We start from the raw sequence: 22,091 nt of genomic DNA on the forward strand, positions 1-22,091 counted from the left end.
TAAACAGGATCAAGCCCGTGCGCGTGTATGCAACATTTGTGTGTTGGTGATTTTACCCCTGATTTCTTCACAAATGATTTATTTCCGTCGTTTCAAATTAATAATTTTATATTATAATACTTTTATGTGATACGTAATTGTATTACGGAGGAATGAAAAAATTCTGAGCCCGTGTGTATTATATTTTATATCAATATTCTCATTATTAGAGTCGAAATGTAGTAAATGCATATCACCGGGAAGGAACGATTAAGCTCACTCAGCTGTATCGCCAGATTGGTGTAACAGTAAGGTAAGGTTTGAGAGCAGTATAGATTCAGCCCTAGATTGATGTAATCATGCATTTGCCTCATTGAACAAATCATTGTGAAAAAGGTTATGTCAATCGCTGCATAGGATTCCCATCTCTTTGCTAATACACATATAAGAAATGCAATTAAAAACTAATCTGTGAGATTTTGTATACACACATGTAATTTTCGATGCATGAACAAAGTGATTAATTTTGGTTATGGGATAATTCTATAAAATGTTGACTGTAGATCATTTGAAACTGTTATTGTAATTTGGTGTTTCTGGTTTATTAATATGTTTTCAAGAACAAAACAGATTCATTGAATATAATTATAAATATTTTAATGTATGATGAAAGTTGTATAATGAAATATGAGAGTACTTTTTATTTGTATAATATGCAAGTATCACACAATGAGTCTTGTATAAATTTAAAAAAATAACAATCTTTTTGTTATGACTACATAAATGTGTGGAGTAGTGAGTGTGCCTTTTTACAATATTATTGTTAAAATTCTATAAATATAGAGTTTAATATTGTAAAATTGTTTTACATATTTTTTGTTGTTGTTTTTGTGCTAGGTTCTAAGTGAATAAGAAATGATTTTTTCTAATGTTTCATTTTATAACGACTATCTTAAAAAATATTAGAATTTAAAAATTATCTTTTATCATTTTATAAAATAATGTCATCATTATTTACATTTTATTTATTGAATCATTAATTATTATAATACATATATATGAACATGTGATACGTGGTATTAATAATATTAATATGATTAATCATTGATGACTACGTAGTCATCTGATTGTAAAATGATAAAAAGTAATAATTTATGACAACATGTAGTCTAAAAACAATTATTCAACTGTGCAGAATATCAATTTCCACAAATAACTTAAAATAGGATTATCAAAACCAATATTGTAAATGGAGTTAAGTATTGTAGAATACTTTTATCTTTCTTTTTACTTTCAAATCAAACATGACATGCAATTTTGCACCAACCATTTACTCACAGGTACATTTTAGTCGAAACATCGCTGATAATGAAATACCTTCATGTTGATAGCGAGATAAAGGGTACAATAATAATTTGCAATATTTTTTATGTCATCCCATATGAAACTAATATTATCTCTTTCATTCATTTATGCACATTTCATGATGCAAAGGGCACTGCATCGCATAGATGCAGCATTATTTAATCAATGGAGATATTTAGTGAACAATATTAGGCATTATGTGCCAGTTCAAGATGATATATGTGCATCCCAGATGCATTCAAATGCAAATCCAAGCTCATCAAAAATTTGTTAATGGTACAACGTTACAGTTAATAACCGTGTTTATTAATAGTTATGATATGCAGTTCTTGCACTAAACAGAAAGAAAATTTAATATGTATCTTCATCTTTAAACCTTCATCAGCACCCGATGGTGCATAGGGTACTGCATCATATAAACACAGATCATTAACACACGAAGGAAAGGTGATCAGCCTTCCATTTCAGGTGCCAGTCCAGGGTAATATTGAATAAATATTGTGAATGAAAAAATAACTTATTTATTTGACCCCCCAGCCCTGGGAAACGAACCCGGGATCTTCAGTACGGTAGCCGAGCGTTCTGACCATTATTGACATATTATTATCTTCTGACATATTATATCTATATATCTGACATATTATTACCTTCTGTGCCGGTCTCATTTGAAAGGAAATGCATATTATATACAAATCTCTTTGTTAAGGTCTTACTATATGTACATAATTATCAAATCCTATCACCAGCGGTCCGCAGGCGTAAAAAATACCCGTCTGAAATATGTTAATATCGACACTGTCGAAAAAATCCACAAAAGTGTGTGAATAAAAACAAGAGTAAACATGGTTAGTGTCACTGACTCTTGAGTCAGAGTTTGTCGGTTGAACCCACTCTACCACAATTTTATACCTATTTCTAATAATGAGCCGCTTAGGCTCATAGATTTAGTATAAAATTGAAGTATTTTTGTAAATAATAAAAACAAAAATATTTATCTTTTAAAAAAATAATAAAAATTGACATTAGATGTGTTAACTGCATGCATTGAGAATCTGACAGTTTGTTTTTGTTTTTTGCAGGTAGAATCTGGCTATGGCACCGGTTCGGAAAACAGTCTCCGCCGCCATGGGTCTGCATTGTCCTTGCAGTCGGGCGGCGCCAGTACTGCGTCGGGGGGGCGAGGAGTGCGGCAACTGCTGGAGAAGCTGGCCGAGCTCGGCACCTTCCGGGAGATACTGTGCCGGCAGACAGACAACCTCCAGAGGTACTTTGATGCCCTGGCTGAGGATGCGGATGGCGCGACGCCCGTACTGCGTAAGTGGAAATAGAAAATATTCCTTCAATTTTTACTCTCTCTTTCTCTTTATTCTCACCTATTGCTATAAACGTATCAAAACTCATCAGCTAACTATTTTCATAAGTGAGCTTCTTAGGAGTTTTACCTGGTTTCCTCTCAGCAATGAGGAAATGCAGATGTGTTCCTGATTGGCCCACACTAGATTATCTCTCCTGTTCCCTTTCATCTTTTTTTTTAGTTAGAAGAAACATAAATCCACTCAATGATCTATAAATAAAAAATGCAACTTCCACCTAAAAAAATCTACTCTTATCTCCAAGGCTTTTTTATTTTAAACATTAAAGGTCCCGGAACTCACTTCCTGTCAAGCTTTTTACTACATAAATATATGTTCAAATATCATTTAAATATTCATTTGAATACCGTATTTCATCATTTTGACGAATGATATAAATATAGATTTTGTCTTATTGATTTTTGAAAATTAAAAAAAAAATCCATTTTGAAAGGAGCCAGAATGCTGTTCTACCGCATTACAAGGAAAAAAAAGCCCTGCTTATCACTCTTTAATGGACTTCATGACTCCCCAGTATGCAGAATATGACTACATTACCCCAGCATGCAGATTTTGTATGGAGGATAACGAAACGCCAATCCACATTCTCTATAATTATGACACACTCGCTCGCAAACGAAGTCACACCCTTGGAGGACCAAGACTGATTTACATGACACATGTAGGTCTTGAGAGTGAGCTGTGATACAGAGGGAGGTCGCAATAGACCTAATATGGTCGTAGTGACATAAAAAAAATCGCTCTCTAATTAACTTTGCACAACTACCAAACTTCCAAGATTGAATCATGGTTATCTAGTGAAGACTGACTATACTGTAGATTGGCCAAATACAGTTATAAGTATGTTTTTCCTTTATTTTGTAGCGCCAGAGTTGTCACCTGTCGATTTCCGCGGGGAGGCCATCACATTCAGAGCCACGGCAACCGGAGTACTGGCCACTCTGCAGCACTGCGTGGAGCTTCTGCAGCAGCGGGAGGACCACTGGAAGGGGAGGCTGGAGCACGAGGCTGCCAAGAGGAAGAAAATCGAAGACCTTTATAGGTTGGTGAAACATGAATTTCTCTACTTTGAAAAAAAGCCAATTTCACATCAGAATTTATAAAAAGTTTACAATTTTTTTCCCTGCACTCTTTCATTAAACAAAGTTAATTAACGACCATCCGACTTATTAATTTACACTTTTGTTTTGAAAATATGTTTTAAAGTTTCGACCTCGCTAATATATGTACTGTTTTATGTTTTGATTGAATTTGAAAAAAAAAAACATAGAAAAAAATAGCTTTATACATATATATTTGAACCTTTTGTTTCGTTTACAAAAAACAGGACATTGGATAATTTTCTCGTAACATATTGGCAAAGTTATCATAACACCTCAATATATAAATTAGTTCCCGAATTTCTTACAAGATGGCAGTCACTGTTCTAAATATGTATACTATTTTTTCGTTTTTATTTTTTCATATATTTTTCTCCCACTGAATACAACAATTAGTACATTTGGGCTATCCAGCATAAGACCCTAGAATAGACTTCTGGGTGTGTCATCATTAAAAATGCAGATTTTGAGTAATTTTAAAAATATTTTTGAGCAAAGTCAATGTTGAAATGTATGATTTTTGGGTAATAAAAATAATTATACATATTGTGTATTTACCTAATAAGTATGACTTGGGTAAATTCATACGGTGATGATATACTACATGTTTTTGTTGCTATTTTAGAAATAGCACTTTGTCTTCCTAACATCCTGAATGAATGGCTGATGTCAGCCTAACATCCGAAGTGCAATTTCTTCTGGAAAAAAATGAACATAAGCATTAGTTTTTTAAATATTTATTGTTGAATTTTAATTATTATTATTTTTGTTAATAGAGACGCTTGTGACCATCTCCAACAAGCGAGAATCGCATCCCTACCTGGTCCAGACCTTGAGGTAAGAGAATCAAACAAATTTTTATTAGTTAGTGATCGCCAATAAAAAAAAATGGTTGAATTAAATAAATGTAGATAAATAAAAATATATATGTTTTTTTTTATTTTAAATCTTAAATCTTCTAAAATTATTCTCCGATAGCTTTGAATTTTTGACATTTTTCACTACGTATTAAAATATACGCATGTTATATACACTTGTGACAGGTAATAACTTTTTTAAACCTTTTTTCTTTACCGCAACGGTAGCACCATCTGTTGAACGTAATAGCAACACACGCAATACTAAACATTACTCATGGCAGACAGCGTCTTAAATTTTATACCCAGTCTTAAAATTGAAATTATAAATGAACACAGTCTTAAATTTTATTTGTAACCTGAAATTTTGTATGGAAGACAAATTTTCATCAGGATTTCTATCAGTAACCCAGTTAGTTGTTAATAATTTAAGGTTCCTATGTATTATACTGCAGTCCCTCAAGATTTGCAGTAGCGAACATCTATAAATTTACTGGAAAAATATATTAAAATTTATGAAAGTTTTTTGAAAAGCTGTTTTTAATATTTTATAACTTTTCCATAATTACGCTTCTTAACTCGAATGCCATATATTTATCGAATTACTTACATATTTAGATTATTTGTAGAGTACCAATTATCATCATTTATTTAAAAGCCAACAATTGTAACTAACTAACTAACTAACCATCACGCCGCTTCTCCGCAGGGGTAGGCAGAGAGAATAGAGCGCCACACCACTCTGTCCTTGCAAACATTCTTCATGCACGTTCATGCATCTCCTCATACATACCCGCCGATTGTTACCACTCCTAACCTGACCGCTTTCAAGTATTTGGTATACCTGATCGTGCCATGTTTTTCTCGGTCTTCCTCTGCTTCTTCTCCCACTAACATTCGCCTCATAAATTTGTTTTACCGTTCTTTCCTCACTCATTCGTTCTACATGTCCAAACCATCTCGACACACCTTTCTTAATTTTATCGATAATGCTTATCTCAGCTTTGCATTCCTTCCTTATTTCACTATTCGCACATCTATCACACATTGTTTTGTTGCACATTCTTCTGAGAGATCGCATTTCGACTGCATTCAGTCTATTTTCATCCTTCTTTTGCCAACTCCATGTTTCACTTCCATACATTAGAGTTGGAACCAGGACTTTAAAAAGAAAATCAATTTTTAATCCGTGTGTAAAAATATAACGGCTCTTTTATTGTGTCATATCGCTCACTCCTTTCAAGAACGTCATAAATCAAAAAACTTGATTTTTCAGGAGAACGTTTTTAAAGTTTTAAAATATAATACAATGTATCAAAAATAAATATAAAGCCACTTATTGAACTTTTTACTGAGCAACAGATCTTTTTAGGTAAAACCTGAAGGTTTTTTCTCCATTTGAAAAATATTAAGTATATTTAAAAAAATAATTAAACAATACCTTTTCTTCAAAATGCATAAACAACACTTCCTGCCCTGTAGCTGGTAAATATTAAGTTAATAAATATGCCACTTTTGCTGAGATATAGTATATTTTCTGAGCATTCCGAAAACATGGACAACTGAAAATTGTCGATTTTTGATTTATGACGTTCTTGAAAGGAGTGAGCGATATATGAAAGTAAGATAAATGGTTGAGCATGCTAGAAAGCAATACAATAAAAAAAATACATTCGTATATCTCAGGTACAAATTTTATGATGAATTTTGCTGATAGTAGGCACTTTATTTTATAGACATAAGTATTTTATAAACACTTTTTTATTATTTCTTATCACTATCTTTGTTGGTTATATTCAGATGGTATTGTTTGAGTGAATAGTTAGTGTGTGTGCAATGTTTGCTTAGGTTTTGAATTTTTTTAAACATTAGTTGTTTATAAGTGAAAACAATAAGCAAGTTTTATTGATAACAGTCATTGTTTATTTTTAAATCCAGAGATAAAATTGTTTTGTTTGTAATTGACAGTTTTTTATCCTGATTATTGTTGGTCCATCACTTTGAAGAAAACGGGGAATTGTTTTTAATATTATTGTTATTTATTTTACAACAGACTATCAAACATTTTTTTTAAACCCTTATCCGCACCCCAATGGTGCATAGGGCACTGCATCATATAAACGCAGTGTTATCTTGATCGTAAACACATGAAGGAAAGGTGATCAGCCCTCGCCTTCAGGTACCAGTCCAGGGTAATATTGAATAAATATTAGAGTGAAAAAAATTCACTTATATTTATTTGACCCCCCTGGGAATCGAACCCGGGACCTACAGAATGGTAGCAGTGCGTGCTGACCATTACACTACGGAGGCGGACATAGCAATAAATAATTTTTTTTTTCATTTATTGATTTGGCAGTAACTTTGTGGTAAAATCTATCCATTTTTAATATAAGTTTTACTTAAATTGAAAAACTTCAACAACAACAAAAAATAACTAGGAATCGCGATAATATTGATTATATTTTTTAATATTTGGAATGAAAAAGGAAGTAAAGCTTTAAGAAGTCTACATATGTCATATGATTATGTAAAATATGTAGTTTCAATTACATACTTTAACAAATGGGTATGTTGCTTTTCTTTTGTATGTTGTTTACATACATTATATATGAGCTACGTTATATGAACAGTTTCTTTTGTCGGTAGACATATCTGTGCAGTGCAAGTGTATTGCAAATGAGATGATGTTTATAGTCAGTAATAATTTATACATTTTTTTCACACGCATAAAATAAATCATAAAATATAAATTTTTAAATAAAATTTAAAGAAAGCACTGAACTTCCAATGCGTTTAGTCGGACAATGAAGCTGGTCAGAAATAATATTCATAGTTTTCATACATTTATGAATGTATAAAGGCTAATTTTTAAATGTGATCTTGGATAAAATTATGATATTTCGCATAGATTATCCTCTGAAATCATTGTTTAAAATCCTTTGGTTTGATCCTAAAACACAGTGTATGTAAATTATTGTTTGTAATAATTTAAATACTGTATTTTTCCAGTAAGTTGGTACAACTGCATACAAACTAATGCATAAATGTCAAAATTTGCCGATATTCCTTTGAAAAAAATATACTAAAAAGTGGTTATTTAAAAAAATATATACATAGAAGGTTTGGCGAGATACATAAGACTTTTTTTCTTTTATAAGTTTTATTAATATAACAAAAGTTGTTTTAGATTAATTACAACAAAAATATAAGAAATATTAAATTTCCCAGAATTTAAGAAGACTTAAAAATAATATTTGTAGCTTTGCGAAGAAATCGATTCGGATGAGAAAGGGTTAACATTGGAAGAATGTGTAGGTAGATAATGAATTCAATTGAATTTGATTCCCAGATCTCATATTTTACCTTATGAGTTTATTTATAGACTGTGTATCAAGTGTTGAATTGGATTCAATTGAATTTTAATAACAATTTATTATTCAATCTCAATAAATAATGTGTGATGCAATACAGGGTGTCATTTTTATGTGTATTCTTTATCTAAGTCTCCTCACTTATGAAATATAAATGCTTACACTATTACAATTTGAGACATATCATTTCCAAAGTTCTTAACGACTTACCATATATGGTATCTATAATTATGGTGGAATGTAAAAATTAAAATGAATGTCCACTGGCATACACAGAAAATTAATTTGGGTAAGCAGTACAGGTAGGTAGTAAGGTAAGCTAGGTACTACTTATTAGGGTTGGCAGTAGATGTAGGTAGTAAAGTAAGCTGGTACCACTTAGTAAGGTAGGGAAGGTACTGGTTGCGTTTTTATGTCACGTGGGTAAGTTAGGATAGGTACTGCTTTTCTGCCTATATAGAAGGCACGCTCCTGTAAATGTCAATATCATCCCTTTAAAGTAGTTAGTAGATATTGTGGCATTTCCTTCCAAAAACTTGCTTCAATCCCGGTTTAGTCTTGGGAGTATAGTTATTAGAAAATTTTGAATGTTTTTTTTTCAAACAAAATGATCTGTTGGAATATTGTCACAGGTGTCTACCGTTTAATATGAATTACAGTGAAATTTCATTAATTCGAAATTGATGGGACCAAAATCAAAGAAAGTTTTGTATTTCACTTTTTTTCCCAATGTATTGTATAATCTGATAGAATTTAAGAAATTCGCATTTCTTGTTTACAAAATAACAACAGTTTGTTATATCAGCAATAAAAAATTAAAATCCTCAAATTTTGAACATTAACAAAAAAAATCTCCTTCCGGTGTCATATTCTTTCGGATGATCAAAAGTTGTATATGAACATACTACAAAAACCGGAATTTCGATTTATTTTTCAGGAATGGTGAATTTCGAATGATCATTGTTCGAATTAAAGAGTCTTCGAAAAAAGCCTTCAACCAATTTATAAATTTAGTTCTTTTCTTCTCTAGAAATTGTTTAAAACATGTTATTTAAAAAAATATTCGCGTTAGAATGATAAATTGATTGAAAATATTGTGATATTGAATGTATAATAAAATTTTACTGTGCATTTAATTTAGGGACCTTAGTTGTTTTCTTAGGTAAGCATATATATTTTTTATTATTTTTTATTTGTTCAGGAATTGTACAGCTTTATATTTAAAAAAAGTATGTTATAAAAATAGTTACATTAATAAAAATAAGCCAATTAAACTATTCCACATTTATGATATAATAAATATTAAAAAAAAAAAGAGATAAAAAATTTATTAAAAAAAAGAGTGGGAGTGCGTGTGTGTGAGGAAGGGAGTAAAAAGGGTAAGGGTATGGTATAAAAAATAGATTTTGCAGAAAGGAGAAGGAAAGGAGAGGAATAAATGAGAGTGGTTAAAGGATTTTTTTTTCTACGTAAGAAGAAAAAGATTAAAAATATATTACGGCGGTACAATAAAATTATAACTATTTGATAAGGTTCGATTAGGGTTTCGTTTGTACTTGTAATGTGCTAGGGGTCAAAAGGTGGTAGGGGTGCCGCACCCTCGATTTGCACGACTACCGCACCCAGAGACATTTTATTAGGCGAAAACATTAATGGATACCTTTTTTCGAAAGTAGTTTTAAATCGAATGTCGATTGCGGCTCGCCAATCAAATTTGGGTAGAGATTATTATTTGACCATTCCAATAAATTTCACTCCAACAATATTAAAATAAAAAGTTAATATTTGCGTAGCATAAAAAACCTCCACTATTTAAAAGGCATTACTACGTTTTTATTTTTGTTTATTTATTTATTAAATATTTAGCTGTACCCAGCCACGCGTCACTGAGGCTCAGTCTGGTTACACGGAAAATAAATAAATTACAAACCACACGATTCTAATATGTATAATTTCACGATGCTCGTGAAGCAATGAAAATATTAAAAAAAAAACAGCTATGGAATCGAAAACATTTAAAATGCTTAATGACAGAAGTGTCAAGAAGCACGCATTCCGCCTTGAGCAATGTTTAGTATTGCGCGTGTTGCTGTTATGTTCAACAGATGGCGCTGCCATCGGGGTAGCAAAACTGTCAATTGTTGCTTTTTTATTTATATATGTAATAAAATACCTAGGTACCTACCTATACATTTTATTAAGTACTTACAAATAGTACCTACATAAAACAGTTCTACCACCAGATGTCGCATGCGTCGCACAGAATAAAACAAAAGACATCCGTTATAAAAAAAAATATAATATTCTGAACTGTCAGAATCAGATAGATAGATAGATAGAAAAATATTATAAAGATAAATTAAGAATAAACTTTAATTATAAACTTTAATTACAAAGCAACACATTGTTTATTTTATTATTATACACCCACTTTACATATTATTTACACCCAATTTACGAAGGAAAATATTACCACGTTATATATATATATATATATATATATATATATATATATATATATATATATATATATATATATATATATATATATATATATATATATATATATATATATATATATATATATATATATATATATATATATATATATATATATATATATATATATATATATATGTATATAAATAAAAATACGCGCGTTTTCGAATGCAACATTGTGTCAAAAATTCAAAGCAATCACTGGATATCATGTGAATATTTGAGATTTTGGACCCACCAACATTTATATTTTTATTTATAAACACTGTTTTTAACCACATTTTTTATTTTGAGAAAACGTGAATGATTTTGTTCATATTTGTTATTTATAAAATAATTTGATACATAATAATAAAACAAGATTTTTTTGTTTTATTTCGATTCTATATGAAACCGGTACGTGTACAAATTTTAGGTATATTTATTGACGTCATTATCCGCCCTTACGAATGATTACGTCATGATGCGAGTACATTAGTTGGTAGTAATCCTATGACCTTTACGTATTCACATTCGCTAATCACTTTTTGTGACAGGCTTGCGACATCGCTATTGTAACATCGTATTGAATTATTTTGTGTCATTTGCCGGCAGAAAATAAATATACTGTACTATAATGTTTCACGTGTATATTTTATCATTTGTTTTAAAAAAAATAACAATTTTGTAAACCAACTTTAACCATGGTCCAATGAATAAATTTCACGATGTGTGATTATTGGCTAATAAATTAATATGAAAAATCACAAGTTTATCGGTAACATTCTTATTGAAATCTGTAGAGAAAATTGGGAGATATTAAGGTTTAAATTTGAGATATTTGAATAAAACGAAAAACGTGCGTCCGCATATGCCATCAACATGACATCAACATGACGTCATCCAATTATGACGTCATATGGTTTATTTTCTATGGTTTATGAAGCTGTTATAGTAGTAGTGTGGATTGTTTGTTTACCACTACACTACCATTTGTGTTATACAAATATGAGGGGAGGGTGGACTATAGACATCGCCAATAATTTAGCAATATTACCAATATTAAAATAAGTCTATCGTTTCTGTGACGTCATTCATTACCAACTTACGAAAACAACTTATTTACAAAGGCGAATTTTCCAAAAAAAAAATTATGAATGAAAATTATTATATCGGCTATATAGACACAAAACGAGTCCAATACAATCCTTTATAGGTTGAGTATGTTAAATTAGATATTCCTCCCGTCTGAAAATGATCCATTCTTTTACCACTCAGTGTTTGAAATAAGTGTAGTAAAACCTCGATATAACTGACCTTTATTGAACGAACTATGGATATAATGGACAAAAAATCAGGCCAGTAAATATTATACGCATTTTCGAAATTTTAGAGAAATCTTAATTTTATATCTACAAAATAACTCAATTCATTCAATTCACTTGTCTTTTTTTTATCGATATTTGATTTACCGTTTTGCATTGTTTTTGTACTTGCGAATTGAAATATCGTTTTTGCTCCACTTTTAGTTTCATGGCTCACGCAGCATAGCTTCTATTTTCATGATGTAACCACTAAAAGTTCTAATAGTTGCGAATATTTTTTTTTTTTTTCACTTTAATTTTCTCTTCAGACATTCGCCGAATTACATCCGAACAGTAAAAAATCGTATCGTAAAAGTTATTTCGAATTTTAATTTAAAATACGTAATACATGTTTGCCCCCCGAACTTAGGGTCAAATTTTATCAAAGTTATTTATATCACAGACATAATAAATATTATTATCAAATAAATGATGACTTTATAAACGTTATTCAGTTGGTCGTTACCCATTGTGCGTTAAAATACATTTTAGAAACGCCAATTTTTTGTGTTTTTGGATTTCGATTATTATTCTTTTAAACGGTGAATTTTAAAGTGCACAAGTAAAATTGAAGTGTGTCTAATTAAAAAAATTAACAAATCGCTATCTATTATATGCCCGTACCTCGCGTACGAAATACGGGTTAGTGGTATTCTTCAGGTACTCTGCGCGCGTATTACGTACGTTCGTGGATGTAGGGTGGTTATTTTTTTAATCGGTTTGTGCCTCAGTAGCGTGACTGATTTCGAGTACCCATTTTCTTATGATTTATGATTTTAAAAAATTATGATAAAATTTGTACAATATTGTTGATTGAAGTTATTATTTTTACGAATTAATATCTTCCTGCTGACCAAAGACAGACATGTGATAGAATTCGATATTTGTAACGATTTACATGATCTTATAAGTTAAAAGCGTTTTGAAATAGTGTGCAGAATATGTTGTTATAAATGAGAAAAAAACATTAGAAAAAAATAAATATTAAATATCCCTAAACTCCCTTTTTCCTTTGCCCTCTTTATTATCATCTTTTGTAATTTGTGTTTTTTTTTAAATGTTCAAGTACACTCTGATTGCAAACAGTTATATATGGTATAGTCTGTTTTGGTTGGTTGGAATATATTGCTTTTTAGCAATAAGCGCACCAATGTACTTATCTATTTTCTGCACATGGAAGTTTAAATAAATAAATATTTAGTAATTACGATACTGTACATTGATGACTCACAAAGGCAGTGATCGTGTTTCTATATAGAACGGGAGTAATTCAGGGTATGCACTGCTTTTTTGCCTATATAAAAAAAAAAACAAAATATCCAATATACATTCTTTAAAAAAATCGGGCGTGGAAAGACGTGTTACCTCTTCGACGGTCGGCCGGTGATTAAATTCTGCGTTGCGTTGTATCCCCTTAATAAATATTTACAATAGGAATATGAATACAATTGTTCACATTTCTATTGTAATTATAAACATATGACAATAAAATATTATAATAAATATTAGTTATTATCAGCATTATAATATTTGTATAAGCAAAATGATAACTATCATAACATGTAAGGACACACGAACCTTGCCCGTTTTGATAAATACAGGAACAGCAAATTACCGATTATTTTATGTATATTACACAATTTTTTTTTAAATATTTAAAAGCGCCTTGTTTACACCTTTTTATATTAATATTTAAAATAGTTAAATGTTCTCAGATTTCGCTATAAATGCAAATATTATCGCAGTATTACATTAATGGTCAGGCTTCTAAGATCATTCTTTTGCGATAAAAATACGTAAATAAAAAAGCAGTTTTTCATGTTTTAAGCCTGACGATGGTTTAATTTTTAATCGTTTGCTAGAACAACGTATATTTTAGTGTCTAATATCGATCAATATTTTTTGATGTTTTAGTTCGTTTGTGATTTCTATTAAATATTTATATTGCTCGTATTTTCATATTCATTTTATTTTATTTTTTTTATGCTGATTTGTATATGAAATAATATAATTAGTTTCCATACATTCATAAATGTAAAATTTATGTGTGATAAAAGATTTTTTTAAATGTGTCCCTGGATAATATTAGAATAATTTTTGTCATGGTTTATACGGCTGTCCAAATTTAAAACACAGTAAGGGACATTTTTTTTGAAGTACGTTTTTTTTGCATTTTTGGACTAAGTAGAGTCTACTTAATCCATAAATGCAAAAAAACGTACTACAAAAAAATGTCCCTTACTGTGTTTTAAATTTGGACAGCCGTATACTCCGAAATGGTTCATTAAAATTATTCGGTATAAACCTGAAATACGATGGATATGTTATAGATATCTAACTAACTAATCATCACGCTGCTTCACCGCAGAGGTAGGCAGAGAGAATAGAACCCGACACCACTCTGCCTTTGCAAACATTCTTCGCCTCTTCCACGTTCATGCATACCCGCTGATTATTTCGACTCCTAACCTGACCGCTTTAAAGTATTTGATATACCTGATAGTTCCAAGTTTTTCTCGGTATATATATCTTTATGTAATAATTTGGGTACTATGCTTTAAGTTAGCTTTAGATCGCTTCTGATTTCTATTAAATATTTATACCACTCGTATTTTGAAATTAATTATAATTTATTTTACAGATTAAAAAAAACTTATTTATGGGGATGAGTTAAGTTTTTAAACAATTTTATAGAACACTTTTTATTTATTATATATTTTATTTTATTTTTCTTTATTATGTTTTATTTCTCCATTTTTTGAATTCGGCAGACACCTAGTGAGAGGATGTTTATGCTAGGTCAAGTCTTATTTTTAATTACAAACTAAACATAAAAAATATATAATCAATAATGATAAAATAACTTTTCATAGTTTATTTCTAGTTGTTTATGTATTTTTCAGTACTCTTTACGAATTCAAAACATTTAATGATAAATTAAACTTTTACACATTAAAGTAAAATAAATATATAATCATAAAAATGTTATGATTCCGCTTAGCTTCGTTTGAAAATTAGAAATATGAATGTAGAATCTTTTTATAACCTGAATATAAAATTTATATATTAATTTTAATATACAAGTGTGTTCTCCGTGTGAAGCATCCCGTATCACATATGTAGTTATTAAATATTTCCATTTTTATGTCAGAATAAAGGCTACATGTGTTCTAGATGAATGTTGACAATCCGGATACACGGCAAATGGCAATGCTAATCATATGTTAATTTAAAAAAATATTATTATTTATATGGATTTCGATATACCGGTCGGATTGACTGCGTATCTTTGTTGTATTTTATTAATTAATATTGCTGTTTATTACCTTTTTATTTCTATGAATCTGCATGCTTCTTTATCAATACACCGGTTTAGTCACGTATTCCGCGTGTTTCGAGTGCATTGACGTCACAATCGTAAAATATCTCGAAAAAAACGTAAATATTTTTCTTAAATATTTGGAACATTAATATCGATGCGAAGCCTTCAAATATGATAATACTTTATCATTCAAAGAGGATATCAGCTTTCTATACTTAGAAAATAACCATATTTCATTTCTTTCTCAAAATGAGGATTTTATTATTGGTGCAAAAACGGCATATTTAATTTTATTATGTTCTCATTTTCGTGTAAAAAATTAATAGAACGTATAGGTTTTGGAAGATGGTAGTACAAGTCATTGATTGTTTTGAAAATTCGTTTTTTATAAGAGGCTATCTCTTCTTGATTAAGGTAGCATAAAGCAAAGCTACTGTTACAATAGTGAAGCCTCTTTTGTAATCACATTTTAGCACTATTTTGATCACATTTAAGCACCATTAAATTTTTTTTTATGTAGCATCATGTTTTTATTTTATTTAAAATAATAAATTATTTCCCCGAAAAATATACAAAATGCAGTCGTGCACTACATTAAAAAAAAAACTTTTTTTTCATGTTGTTTTGGTTTATTTTCTTGCAAATAACTGAAAATAAATATCTTATATACTTGCTGTACTCGGCCACGCGCTGCTGTGGCTCTATCTGTTTAAATGGAAAAGAAAGAAAATAGAAAGCATGCGTTTTTAATATGTATAATTTCACAATGCTTGGAAAGCAATAAAACATTAAAGAAAACATTAAAAATCTAAAACAAAAAGAACAATGCAATGGAAAACACTAAAAATGCTAAGTGAGAGCGTAAGATAATTTCGTATTGCATGTGTTTTAATGTTATGTTTAACAGATGGCGCTGCCATAACGTTTAAAATCTTTTAAAAACTCAAAAAAAAACTTTTTTTTACTATCGACATCTGTTACATTTTTATTCCTTTGGAACACGCGCGTATTCTAATACAACATTCTGTCATAATTTCAAAGCAATCGGTGTATAACTTGGGAGTTGTAGGTTTTAACGAACGAACATTTGTAATTTTATTTTTTTTACATCTCAACATAGATGAAGAAGAATATGGAAGTATGGGCATTCACGGGGCTTACGACCGTCATAGGCTAGTTTACAATTTTATTTATATAGATTATGATTTTGAGTCATGTGATGTAAAACGGATAAGGAAGGTAGGACCTCTGACGAAGTCCACGACAATTATTATGAGGCATCTGTCTAATTTCACCATACATATGATTTTTGAAAATTTTTATTATTGAATTTTTTTCGACGGTACCCTTTATGTAACCACATTTCAAAACACGTGACCTAAACTAGATTTCGTGACTATTCTATGATTGAAACAATAAAATAGGAAGTTCATTGTTTAAATTGTTCATTTGCGCAAAGGTAAAACACATTATTTATGTATTTAAATCGCATAAATTAGATGATAAGTAACATTATCATCCATATTGCCATTGCAGCTACACTGCTGCTTGCTCGTACAGTCAGCCGCAAAAATGTGCCGACTAAATTTTCTTTGAACAACTCCCGAATATAGAGGTAAAATCAATTTTCACTCTTCCTGAGCACCATATTAATGTTTTTTTTTTCTTTATTAACGACCGTAGCCAATGTGTAACATAACAAAATATATTACATGTTGTATACTTTATGATAAAATAGTAAAAAAATAAAGAATTTTAAATTTAATACCCTAGCGCCAAATTTCAACAAATTTCATGTATTGAAGACGATTTTTTTCGCAAATTCCCTAGTTCGACTCCTGGGTGAATCACCGTGAATATGTTATCGAACTTTTGTCCGCTTCCGTAGTGTAGTATAGCGCATGTGGATACAATGTTTGAGATCTCGAGTTCATTTCCCAGGGGAGTCAAAATAAATTATTTATTCTCTTTTATATTTAAATAATACAACCCTGGACTGTAACGCAGGTCTGATCACCTTAATGAGATTTATAATCAAGTCAACACTGAATTTGCAGTGTCAGTGTTTTTTCAGAACTTTTAAATTTATGTAACTTTACTATGTAACCATCAGGCCACTTTTCCGCGGGGGTAGGTAGAGAGAATATAACGCCACACCACTCTGTCTTTGCAAACGTTGAGTTATAATATTGTTCTTGCAATGGTGTGCGGCAGGGGTTAGTCAGTTTTTGAAGAACATTTTTTTTTGCATTTGAATTTTTTCTGCTGACTGTACCTTTGATGTCTACATAATTAGTATTTTTTTACTATCCTTATTCTGTAACGAGTTTCAGTGTCATTAGATTTTATCCAAGTGCATTGTTACATCATCTGTGTTTTCATTGGTATATTACCATTGTTTAAATACTGTGTACTAAAAAGTGTTCAAAAGAAAAACGTTCGTTTATTAAGATTTTTGTGTAAAAATGATCGGGAATTTGGTGGTGTTGAGGTCTGGTACCAAGGCCCGAAGAAAATCTAAAAACCTCAAAAAGGTATGTAAATGCATTTTTGATAATTGTGATTTTCGATTATAAGGACATTCTACAGGATTTTCTAATAGTTTGTGTATTTTTTAAAATTCATTGGCATCAAGTGGTTAATTGTATGTCCCGGCACTATCAATAAATATTTTCAATATGTTTTCGTGATTGACAGTTTTTATTCAAGGCATTTTATTCGATAAGTCGCAACTTAATTTTCTCTAAGTCCAGGTAACATTTTACGTAATCGATTTTCTTCTTCTTCTTAAAACACCATTTTTGTAAAGAAAAAATAAGTTTTCCTTCGATATAATTATATTATTCTGAAAAGAAAAGAGTTATTTAAAGGTAAATTTAAAAAAAAAGTGAAAATATTTTTTCTTTATAAGTACACTTTAAAAAACAAACAAAAATACTCAAAATATATTCTTTAAAAAATCGGTCGTGAAAAGACGTGTAACCTCTCCGGCGTTCGGCCGCTGATTGAATACTGTGTTTGCGAGTAGGGCCTTAAGCTTGATCGCGGAACGTCGAATTGACGCGTCAACATCGAGAAGTGTTAATAATTGGTATGATTTTATTTTCCATATGCATGAGAGAATTGCTATTTACTTCGATTCGAATTGGAAAAAATCCGTCATAAAGGCAATCTTTCACAAAAAAAAAAGTAACAAAAGTGTTTTGTATTTCTTTAATATTTTATATTTTTCGTCAATTGCATGTAACAAAACATTGAAATGCACTTTCGTAACGATGCGTTTTGAATTTCAGCCAAGGTCGTCAATTACTTCCCACCGATTACAGTAGCAGTCCATAATAATTTGTGTACGGGGTCAGTGGAATGTTTAGCGGCAAGCTTGACAAGTGACCGATGCAAAGATGATTTTTTTCAATATATCGTAGTCGTACAGGAGAAAGTGACCAACTAACAAAACGTAAAATGTTCAAGAGGGCCATTTAAGTCATTTTTGCTTGGCAAGAAAATAAACATCAATGAAGTCAGTCATTTTTAACAAGTCAATATATTATACTCCCAAGTTTAAAATCCCTTTGGGATTTTTTCAGGGCAATATTAAGTTAGTAAGATACCAAATAGTCAATGATCACGTTTTTGTAAAAAATGCATTTGGTCACTTTCTCTTGTATGACTACGATATTAATATTATTTAGTTATATCAGACTATTCACCCTACGGATGATATGTCAATATTATAGGTGTATGAAACATCTATAGTTTTTTTTAATATGACAGAAGATGAAAATCTGAGCATCCCACTGGTAGAGGTGTGCGTTCTATATAGGCAGAAAAGCAGTGCCTACCCTGGATTACTCGCGTTCAATATAGATTTACGATCAGTGTTTTATCCATACCCAACTCTACTGCCTACCCTTATTAAAAACTCTGTTCACGTTACTGCCCACTGGCATTGAGCTGGCTTAAGTGATCACTTTATACAATTGTGTAACGTTCACTATGGGCAGAATGGTGAACGTTGCACAAGTGTATTAAGTGATCTCTTAAGCCAGCCAATCGCCAGTGGGATGCTCAAACTACTATCTTCTTTCATATAAAAAGAAGGATAGATTTTTCATATCAAGTTGAGACACCTATGAAGATTTTTTCAGTTAGCGGTTCTTATATTTTCCTGTCATCATAACATTTTGATTCATCGCTCGTCGCGGTAATGAGCTACGAAATGTTTGTATTGATATAATTCGTCAAAATTATAAAATATGGTATTGTAATGAATATATAAATGATATTTTAATATTTATATTTTTTTAGTAAAAAGCTTGACATGAAGTGAGTTACGGAACATTAAAAAAATCCATGGCTATAAGTGTGTCAATAGTGCTATGGTAGTGACGTGTAGTATTGTTTGCATGCTGTTGTAGTGATTGTCCTGACGAAGAGACAGATACATCTGGTGATTGGTTTTAAACATAGCTATCATTTTTGTTAAAATCACTGTATGACAGAATTGAAAACGAAGATATAAAAAATAATCTAAGGCTGTACAAGGAATAATTGAAAAGATTGAGAAGAGTTTTTAAAGGTGGTACGGGCATGTGAAGCGAATGGATAACGAGAGAATTACTAATTAAATATATATGGCGAATGTGAGCAGGAAAACAGAACGAGGACGGCCGAAAAAGACTTGGCACGATCAGATCAAACGTCTGCGTAATCGGAGGGCAAATATGACTAGATGTATGGATGTGAAGGAAGCGAGGAGTGTATGCCTACCCCTGTGGGGAAACGGCGTGATGGTAGTAGCAGTAGTAGTATAAAAGTTACGTATTTTGTTCATACATTCGGTCAAGATTTATCTATTCGCCGATCGTTACTTGTGCATTCAGCGCATGGAGTCTGGAGGGAATTGACATGTCGTAGTAGATTTCGTCATTATGTTCTTGACACGTTTCCGACATATTTCTACACGGCGCACTGGCTACTTGGCCAAGAAGCGGGCATCCTTGCGCTGTCGGCTGGCCGAACTTAGGCGCGACCTAGGAATGGACTGCGCCGCCTAATAAGGACACCGCGCATGACCCGAATGCGAACTGTGATCCTTGTGAAATTTACGTACACGCCCGGAATAGTAATGCAGTAGGTAGATCCTTGGAAAAATAACTATTCATATTACATACATATATGGTGGAATTCTTGAATTTTGTTTGAGGCCCAGCATACGATAAATCGCGACTTGTTTTTTTTAACCCCAGGTAACATTTGACGTAATTGAGTTTTTTCTTCTTAAAACACCGCTTTGGTATTGAAAAAATATGTTTATGTATTAATTTTAAAATCAAACACAGATTTTTCGAGTCTACTAAATTGTATTTTATTAACAAAAACACATAAAACATTTTTATTGTGACAATTGTTTCGCGTTGTTAGGGCATTATCAAACGAATGAATACATAATAGGTGTCGGACATGATCCGATGATAATGCCCCAACAAGGCGAAACAATTGTCACAATATAATTTTTTTATGTGTTTTTGTTAATAAAATACAATTTATAGACAGAAAAACTGTGTTTGATTTAAAATTAATACATTAATTAAAGTGGAGTTCTAGAAATTAAACGCCAAATCAATAAAAAAAATTATAAAAAAATAAATAAATAAAAAAAAGTTTTTCTTCGAAATAATTAAATGGCTTTGAAAAAAGAAGAGTTATTGTACGGTTAGGGGTTAGAAAAATTGTGAAAATATTTTTTTTAGTATATATTCTAAAAATAAAAATAAATATCCGATATATACCCTAAAAAATCAGGCGTGAAATGACGTCCGGCTCTCAGCGCTGCCAGCCGCTCAATGAATTATATTATTGGCATTAACGATTAATTTTAACCTTAGGAAAATAGGCGACTGTCAATCGCAACACCGAATTAAAAAAAAAAAGAATAATATATTTTAGTAATGTATGGTAAATTTATTTATTTATTGAACGGCTGAAGCCTTTAAAGTAATACATATAATACATATATACAATATCTAATACAAAAACAAAAAATACACTAATGAATACACTAATAGAGAAACAAAAAGTCTTGTAACAAATAGACATAAAATCATAATTAAAAAAAATAAAATAACAAGTACTAAGCACTAGTAAATACACGTCTCCTTCAAACAGTATCGGTGAGTATATAATTATATAACCCCCTGCTGAGATTTTTGTCTACCGGTTTCGAGACGTAACTGTCTCTTCGTCAGGACAATCACTACACAATCGATGCCCAGGGGGGTCAAAATAAATAAAACAAAAGTATTTTTTCACTCGTAACATTTATTTAATATTAACATGTATTGGTATTTGAAACGCAAGCCTAATCTCTTTGCTTTTTCTAATAATAAACGATCCAACATCGCAACAATTTAATTCAGTGCCCTATGCACCACTGGGTGTGGGTAAAGGTCAGTAGTAGTAATATGGCATTCAAAAGCAGGTACATTTATCAATGGAAAAAATATGTCGGATTGAAATATTTTTTGCTTTATGGTCTTCAGCCTCTGGTATCTATACACCAATACAGAATTATAGATTTTTTTCGTAAATCTAGGATATTTTGTGATTCTGACGAACTCCGGGATCATGTCCGACACCTATTATGTATTCGTTGACCGTGAAGAAATATATGGAAATAATGCAAAACAACTTGCTCGTATATGATTATAGTGCTCTTAAGGACGCGTATGTATCAAAGATGCCTATCATATGGGTTTTTTACGTGCCAAAAATTACCCGAATTGAGTGAATGTATGTAGGTCCGCTATAAACTTTTGATTTACAGTGTACGTTATTTTTCACGGTCTTTTTGAGGTGAAGGTTAACAAACACCTTTGT

The 22,091-nt window shown here is 30.9% G+C and overlaps 1 protein-coding gene across 1 annotated transcript in view; it reads left to right on the forward strand.

Annotated features, from left to right (window-relative positions):
- Positions 1-2,423: 2,423 nt before the first annotated feature.
- cert (ceramide transfer protein) overlaps positions 2,424-22,091 on the forward strand; it is a gene marked incomplete at its 5' end in the record, with an annotated part of 63,889 nt that continues 44,221 nt past the window's right edge. Inside the window, 3 exons of the mRNA XM_088278319.1 lie at positions 2,424-2,658; positions 3,582-3,759; positions 4,594-4,654. Of these exons, the coding sequence (XP_088134445.1) occupies positions 2,424-2,658; positions 3,582-3,759; positions 4,594-4,654 (474 nt within the window). The remainder of the gene's footprint in view (positions 2,659-3,581; positions 3,760-4,593; positions 4,655-22,091) is intronic.

Source organism: Brachycentrus maculatus, unplaced genomic scaffold, assembly GCF_059751285.1.
Source record: "Brachycentrus maculatus isolate JH-2025_06_01 unplaced genomic scaffold, ASM5975128v1 h1tg000056l, whole genome shotgun sequence".
Lineage (NCBI taxonomy): Eukaryota > Metazoa > Arthropoda > Insecta > Trichoptera > Brachycentridae > Brachycentrus > Brachycentrus maculatus.